This window comes from Mizuhopecten yessoensis, unplaced genomic scaffold (assembly GCF_002113885.1).
Source record: "Mizuhopecten yessoensis strain PY_sf001 unplaced genomic scaffold, ASM211388v2 scaffold11119, whole genome shotgun sequence".
NCBI lineage: Eukaryota > Metazoa > Mollusca > Bivalvia > Pectinida > Pectinidae > Mizuhopecten > Mizuhopecten yessoensis.
In genome coordinates, this window is record NW_018408889.1 from 588,614 (window position 1) to 597,305 (window position 8,692).

Here is an 8,692-nt window from a genome sequence, read left to right on the forward strand (position 1 = left end):
TTTTTTTTTTTTTTTTTTTTTTGTTATCGGAATCTATGGTCCGATACTATGGTCCGATAACAATAAAGAAAAGAAAAAAAGAAAAAAATCAGACATAGAAGCTACGGTTCCCGCAGCTAAGGTGTACGGTACCCCTGACGGAAGATGTAGCTGAGATGTACGGTACCCCTGACGAGAGATGTAGCTGAGATGTACGGTACCCCTGGCGGGAGATGTAGCTGAGGTGTACGGTACCCCTGACGAGATGTATTGTACCTCTAACGAGAGCTGTAGCCGAGCAAAAAAAATGAAGAATTCTGTACCCTAACGAGAACTCTAGCCGATCGCGAGTTGTACTCTGACGGGAGATATATAGACGACGTATCCGTTAACCGCGTCCTTGAAGATTGTTATCGGACGGAGACTATGGCGGTGAAGCTGATCATCAGCCGTTCTAGTGCATGCCGCACCCTGCGGCTCTAGGTCGAGGTCAGGTGCCCGCGTATTCGCCTGGGAATACATGATGTATTCCCCTAACCTTGAAACTAATAACGATGACTACGCGTGTCTCAGGAAAAAAACACCACTCATTTGTCTTAATGCAAATGGGTTTCTGTTGCTGTTGATTAGCCCGGCCTTCGCTATGAAAACCATTAAAACATGCGGCTCTCTCCTATCTATAAAGTATTAAAAGACGGAATCGTCTCAGTTTATAGTCCAGTCACTGTAGCACTGTGCATCAATATCAGTGCAACATAATCAATTTTTGGTTTTTGCCACAGCCATAATCATCTATATTGCAGCAGACAGAAAGCCTACGAAAACCAATCAAGTGGAAAACGGTTATTCGCGTTCCTTTAGTATAAAAAGATGCTGAAATTACGCCTGTTAAAATTTGAAGTGTTACATGGAATTCTTTTTGAATTGTTTTGGGAAACTGTATGAAGTGGAAGACCACAATACATATTTTTACCAAAATGCAGCATAGGGTTAATTTTATTGTAAAAATATTAAATTACCAATATGTCGTGGGCGCATTTTAGAAAGGGAAAAACTTGACAGTGTTGTTTTTTCTTAATAGTGCAAATAATATAAGGTTTTTAAAACCTATTATGCTATGAGAGAAATATATTTAGATATACTTATAGTGTTTGTGTGGCTTAAAAATGCAATGAATCAGAAATGAATAAAAATACTGATTTTTTTAATTATGCGGCAAAATCCATGTCGCCATTATTTGTAATGCGGAAAAGTCAATCTGGACAACAGAAATATTGATATTTCACGATATCTATTATAAACGATAAGTCAGATTACCTAATATTATTTATTTACTATATTCAGAATGTACACATAATTTAATATCTCTCATTTTAATATGCTTTTGTGACATAGAAGTGGATCAATTTTTATCTCACCATCATCAGATAGTGGGCAATTCAAATAACTTTCGTTCGTAGTCCGTTGTCCGGCCGTTGTTAGAGATCTTTCTAAAATTTCATACGAAAGTTTTCCGGTGTCCCCAGTTATGCATAACGAATTTTGGGACCCGACAAGTTGCCATCTTGAATTTTGTTATTAGCGCTATTCTCAGAAAGTACTGGAGTGATCTTCCCCAAATTTCACATGAAGGTTACTAGTTAGACATACTGAATTTTGAGACTGATCAGAAAAACGAGATAGCCAACAGGCGCAATTGTTCTCTCATCCCTCTCACACAGTACGGCCATGGTTTCAGAATATGGAGGTCTTATAAGGTGGTTTTCATAAGTGATGACGTTTAAACCTTCTTGCATCAACGGACTCGTTTCCTGGGCTTTTCAAATGGATTCGCTTAACAATAGTGTCTAATGCAGTCCGTACACTGTCCAGTAGTGCTATATGTTGGAAGGTCGATTTTGTATCAACTATATTATCACATCATTGGAAGATAATTTATACCCAAGTAGTTTAACGAATTTCGTTCAAATTAATTTTATCAGAAACATGTCTGTTTTTATCAGCGACATTGACCACGGGAAAGGCACACGGAAACACCGTCTGATGTGTTCAAACCGTGTTCACTCGCATTGGTGTAACTGCAGTCCTCAGAAATGTGAAACTTGAACAAGAGGCGTTGGGGGTATTAATAGCTCACATGAGGTTTTTTTTTCCAATTGAACGCCTGTTGAATTTTGTACACGTTTAGTAAAAGAGTACAAGAAATAAAAATTGTAACAAGGACTAGGCCTTCGTCACAGAAAGGCGGGCAAAACACCAAAGATATGAGCACATTTATCCCTTCATGCATAGAAATTTTATATATGTTATTAGATGGGTATCTCAACCGTGTTTCCATGTTATGACACAGGAAGTAAGTCCCCAAGGGGTGGAGCGAGACCCCAGAGCCAATCTTAGTAGCATCAGTGTATTTGTCTTTTCACGTCCAGCAATTGTATATTTTAAATTTAGCATGCGAGACACAGTTCATTGGAAATGTACACTTTATCGTAATATAGTTTCGAGTTAATATTATATCAGTAAAGAAATAGGAAAACGAAAGTGCGTACGGACTTTCTTTTTCATGGGAGACACACTGGGGGACATCAAATCTTTAAAAGAGTTTGTTTGTCATACATAAAGTAGTGTTTCTATATAAGTTCCTGAAAGACGACTGTAAGTTGCACCAGGAACGTACACTTGTTTGTCCCATACCCTTTTTGCCAATGACGTCGATGTTGAAGTACAAAATAGTAAATAAACCGCAAACGTCCAGGAGGAACAATCCTGTGGAATCAAAACTCAGTAAAATATCATAAGTGCATATTTTGGACGACGATACATTTTTTTTAAACTATTTTTTAGATCATGGTTTACTTGATCGTGACGGACACCACGCGTTGTATTTGATGAAGGACATGTTTACATTGTTCTTTACCCGTTTTCGCTTAGGATTCTTTTATTGTAATGTATCTTCGGTTCATAGTGGCGTTTTCTTTCTTTACTCTGACACTCTACAAAACTTCAAAACAATCCGTGTATAATCATTATTAGTTGTCCCCCAAGCTGCCCCTGTTCAGTCTGGTTTTCGCACTGGTCGTCACTCTCAAACCATAGATGGACCGAAGGGAAATAACTCGTTCATGTGTTTCCTATATAACTGTTATACCCACGGAATTGCTATTTAAGTTCGTGGAATACCCAAAACAAATTCATTGTCTAAAAAATGCACTGTAGTTTGAACGGTTCACTTTAAAGTATTACTTGTTTGAATTTGGTTATTCACGCAACCTCTTATTTTTTGTCAAATCGCGAGTACAAACTTTGAAACGCATTTGCTGCAGTACACAGACGTGTGCACATACATACATACACATAATAATATACATACATATATATAATAGCACACATACCTACATTCATATAAAAGCATACCTACATATCATAGCATACATATCATAGCATACCAGTAACCTACATATGATAGCATACCTACATATGATAGCATACCTACCTACATATGATAGCATACCTACATATGATAGCATACCTCATATCATAGCATACCTACATATGATAGCATGCAAACAGACTTTCCATAGCAAAGCAAATCATAGCATGCATACATATCACAGCATACATGCATATATGTTATAGCATACATACATATAATATCACACATACCTACATACATATAATAGCATACATACAACAGCATACATACAACAGCATACATACACATATCACAGCATACATGCATATACTTATAGCATGCACTGATAGCATGCATACATATAATAGCATACATACAAATTATAGCATACATATAATAGCACACATACTTACATACATTATAACAGCATACATGCATACATATAATAACATACATACATATAATAATACATTTATGTATAAATACATATATAAGCATACATACCTATCATAGCATACATATGATAGCATACATGCATACATACATTATTAGGCATTTTTTTCTAGTTTAGATAAGAATTTGCTTATTTTGCTGAGGAATGAAGAATTACAAATAGAAAACATACCTTTCATTTTGACAATACTCGGAATGATACAATAATAAATGGGAATGTATCTATTATGACGTATTTCAGTTACAGCGTCATCCTGACATTGGTACAAATAATGAAATTCGTCACCTTCATCTGTTGTACTTAAGGGGCACATTCTTTCCTGTCTTGGGACGCCTGTCCATCGACCGATTTCTATCGGCAGCCTTAAATTGGACATTCTAAATTTACATAAAATTTTCCGTTTTTCTGGGAAGAGCTTCAGCAAATATGGTTAGAATTTCCATTCGTTTTTGAAAATTGAATAGGTTTTCCCACGAGAAGAACTATCTATGTCATGATACCATTTCTGGATAAATTGATCGACTAATCTCTTCTTGATAATGCATTTTAAGGTATCTCTATTGACTGTACATGTTTTTTGGTTAGTCCATATATTGTTAAAACCAGTATTGTTGAGAACAGACTTATTAAAATTCAACCATTTAAATTCTAAATGACCATTCTGTTGAAGTTGAAACATCAAAAAAATAGTACTTATATAGTACTTTATCATTTGTTGCCACCTGGAATTAGCTTATGCCAAAAAGTCATCATTCTTGTTTTAATATCTTTTTCCAATGGATAATGACATATCTCTCCATATATCATATAGTTTGGAGTACTTTTCCTTAGATTTAGATCTTTTTGCAAAATTTCAAATGGGTTTGTTCAACAATACCAGCTTTTTCGAATCCCCATATCTCACTCGCCTACATCATAATGGGTGATACAAGTGAATCAAATAGTTTGAGTTGCAAATCTACTGATAATGGAATATTTCTAATTTTCCTATAAAGTGCGTATAAAGCCTTGTTTCCTTGTTCAGATAATTTTTTTCTAGCTTCGTTTAATTTACCATTTTAACTGAATAGTATTCCTAAGTAAGAGTAAAAGAGTAAGAGTCCTCTACATTCAAACTTTCATTGTTAAAAATAAAGTTATATGCTCTTTTACTTTTTCTTTTCTCAAATATTACAACTTAGTTTTCTAAATGTTAATATTGAGTTTCCATGTTTCGCAGTAACTTTTAAAACAGTTAAGAGCATTTTTTAGACCAATTTCGTTTTAAGACATTAATTTTTAACACAGTGTCGTCAGCATACAATATTATAAACAATTTTACATACACTCCAATATGTGTCCGACAAGCTGTTTCGATTTCTTGTAATGAGGAAATGTTGTGTTCTATAAAGAAACTTTCTATGTCATTTAAATACAGGGAAAATAAAAATGGGGATAAGTTTTCCTCTTTGTTTCACCCCGACATTGCAAATGAAAACGTCAGATATTTCATTCCCATTCTTAATACATGACTTGGTATTTAAGTCTTTTTGGGGTCTCTCTTCAAGAAACAACTTTGGAAACACATTTAAAAACTTGTCTCTTTCAATCGATTTGGCCAATAAATTCAACAAACTGAATTTTACCCCCAATTCAGACCAATTAGTATTTCTCTGTATCCAGTGATCAGACGATAGGTTGTTTTTACTGGGCTCCCCCTAATTACAACCTTGGACTTGTAGACAAACAGATGATTATCTACAGGCTCCATTAAGGATACACTTATATTAATTACTCTTATCAAATTATGATATCATTTCATCTGTCATTTTATGTAATATATTGCTGTATCCTGTGAACGCCCGCAGGCTATAGGCTGTCTTTGCAGGGGCTCCCCCCAATTACAGCCCTGGACTTGTAGATTAACAGATGATTATCTACAAGCTCCAGTAGGATACACTAATATTATTACAACATTTAGTACCTTTATTATCTGCCAGTAGTTAATATATATCTGTACCATGTGACCATGCAAACTAGGCTGTCTTTGCCGGGCTCCCCCCAATTACAGCCTTGGACCTGTAGACTAACATGACATTATGCCATTATCTACAGGCTCCAATTATGATGTACCAATATAAACGACACTGGCAGATATCATATATCAGCTGCCAATAGCAGTCATACAGAGTAGCCCCAAGAATGCCAAATTGTTATAACTATGTAGTAAACAATTATGAGTTAAGAAAACATTTCAACTATACTTTCTGTCTTTGTTGTTTTGTATAAAAGATTATATATGACTCTGAATACATTTCCGCATACATCGTTTGCGATTAATTTTTTCACCAATCCGACTCGCCAAACAGTATCAAATGCTTTTTTTAAAATCAATAAATGAACAGTATAATTTTTTGCCTGGTGAAAAATATAGAGAAATTAAAGAATGTAATACAAAGATATTTTCGGTTGTTGAATAACCTTTTCTTAACCCGGCTTGCGCGTGAAATATAAGGTTGGTTTCATCAGCTAATTTATTTAGTCTTTCGTTAATTATTGTCGTAAATATAGTTTCCCAAGACATGAAACAAGAGTGTAATTGTCTGGATCTCTCGCGTCTCCCTTGTTTTTAGCTCACCTGGTCCGAAGGACCATGGTGAGCGTATGCCATACCGTAGCGTCTAGCGTCCGTCGTCCGTCAACTTTTCCTTTAAAATGCTACTAGTCCTGAACGGCTAAGTAGATTTTGACTCAATTTGGTCTGGAGCATCCTTAGGCCAAGGAGGCTCAATTTTGTATAAATTAAATGTGTTTTTTTCTCTTGTAGATACGTACATTTAATGTCACTTTGTTTTTAATTGTGTTTTGTAGGCTTGTGAACCGGCACAGAAGATGTCCTGTATGTGATGTCTTGAGTCATGAAGCCTTGATATTGCATGGTTTTCCGATTTAAATTTTAATTATAATCACCATTAAACTATGTAAAAAAACACAAAAGGGTGTTTATTGTCTGTTCATCATGTTTTTAAAGCACTTTGTCATATGTAGTTCATATGCTGTAAACATAAATCTTTTATCATTCAAATTTTAGCACATTATCAAATGTTATCAATCATTGATGAATTGGTGCTCCTACAATATATTCAAGATAAAAAATTTAACAGCAAATTCAAATGATATGACCATAAAGCACAAAAATAAAATTTCCGCAAAAATAAGTATGTTTACAACTGGATGACCTACATTTATACTTATATAATGACTGTTTTTTTTCAAAATACAACTTCAAGATCCTCATACCACTGACAAAACTAGATCTACACATGGGATTCAAACCCTGGACTTCACATTGTTATACTATCACTACGGGAGTGAGCTACCAGTGTACTTTCACTAGCGGATTGAGCTACCTGTGTATTAACCCTACCGGATTGAGCTACCTGTCTACTATCACTAGCGGATTGAGCTACCTGTGTACTAACCCTACCGGATTGAGCTACCTGTGTACTATCAATACCGCATTGAGCTACCTGTGTACTATCACTAGCGGATTGAGCTACCTGTGTAATATCAATACCGCATTGAGCTACCTGTGTACAGTGAGTGAGTGAAGTATCACTACCGGATTGAGCTATCTGTGTACTATCACTACCGGATTAAGCTACCTGTGTACTATCACTAACGGATTGAGCTACCTGTGTAATATCAATACCGCATTGAGCTACATGTGTACAGTGAGTGAGTGAAGTATCACTACCGCATTGAGCTATCTGTGTACTATCGTTACGGGATTGAGCTACCTGTGTACTACCTGTGAACTATAACTACGGGAGTGAGCTACCTGTACTATCACTACCGGATTGTCATTACGGGATTGAGCTACCTGTGTACTATCACTACCGGATTGAGCTACCTGTGTATTATCACTACCGGATTGAGCTACCTGTGAACTATAACTACGGGAGTGAGCTACCTGTGTACTATCACTACCGGATTGAGCTACCTGTATACTATCACTACCGGATTGAGCTACCTGTGTATTATCACTACCGGATAGAGCTACCTGTGTACTATCACTACCGGATTGAGCTACCAGTGTACTATCACTCCCGGATTGAGGCACCTGTGAACTATAACTACGGGAGTGAGCTCCCTGTGTATTATCACTTCCGGATTGAGCTACCTGTGTACTATCACTACCGGATTGAGCTACCTGTATACTACCACTACCGGATTGAGCTACCTGTGTATTTTCACTACCGGATAGAATTACCTGTGTACTATCACTACCGGATTGAGCTACCTGTGTACTATCACTACCGGAGTGAGCTACCTGTGTACTATCACTACCGGATTGAGCTACCTGTGTACTATAACTACGGGAGTGAGCTACCTGTGTACTATCACTACTAAATTGAGCTACCTGTGTACTATCACTACCGGAGTGAGCTACCTGTGTACTATCACTACCGGATTGAGCTTCCTGTGTACTATCCCTACCGGATTGAGCTACCTGTGTACTATCACTACCGGATAGAGGTACCTATGTACTATAACTACCAGAGTGAGCTACCTGTGTACTATCACTAACGGATTGAGCTACCTGTGTACTATAACTACGGGAGTGAGCTTCCTGTGTACTATAACTACGGGAGTGAGCAACCTGTGTACTATCACTACTAAATTGAGCTCCCTGTGTACTATCACTACCGGAGTGAGCTCCCTGTGTACTATCACTACCGGATAGAGCTACCTGTGTACTATAACTACCGGAGTGAGCTACCTGTGTACTATAACTACGGGAGAACTACCAGAGTGAGCTACCTGTGTACTATCACTAACGGATTGAGCTACCTGTGTACTATCAC

General features: G+C 36.8%; 1 protein-coding gene across 1 annotated transcript in view; it reads left to right on the forward strand.

Moving 5' to 3' along the window:
• LOC110466137 (DNA polymerase epsilon subunit 2-like) overlaps window positions 1–6,770 on the forward strand; it is a 79,642-nt gene extending 72,872 nt beyond the window's left edge. The window contains exon 15 of the mRNA XM_021522468.1: window positions 6,696–6,770. Coding sequence (XP_021378143.1) covers window positions 6,696–6,731 — 36 coding nt within the window. The 3' untranslated portion in view covers window positions 6,732–6,770. The remainder of the gene's footprint in view (window positions 1–6,695) is intronic.
• Window positions 6,771–8,692: the final 1,922 nt, after the last annotated feature.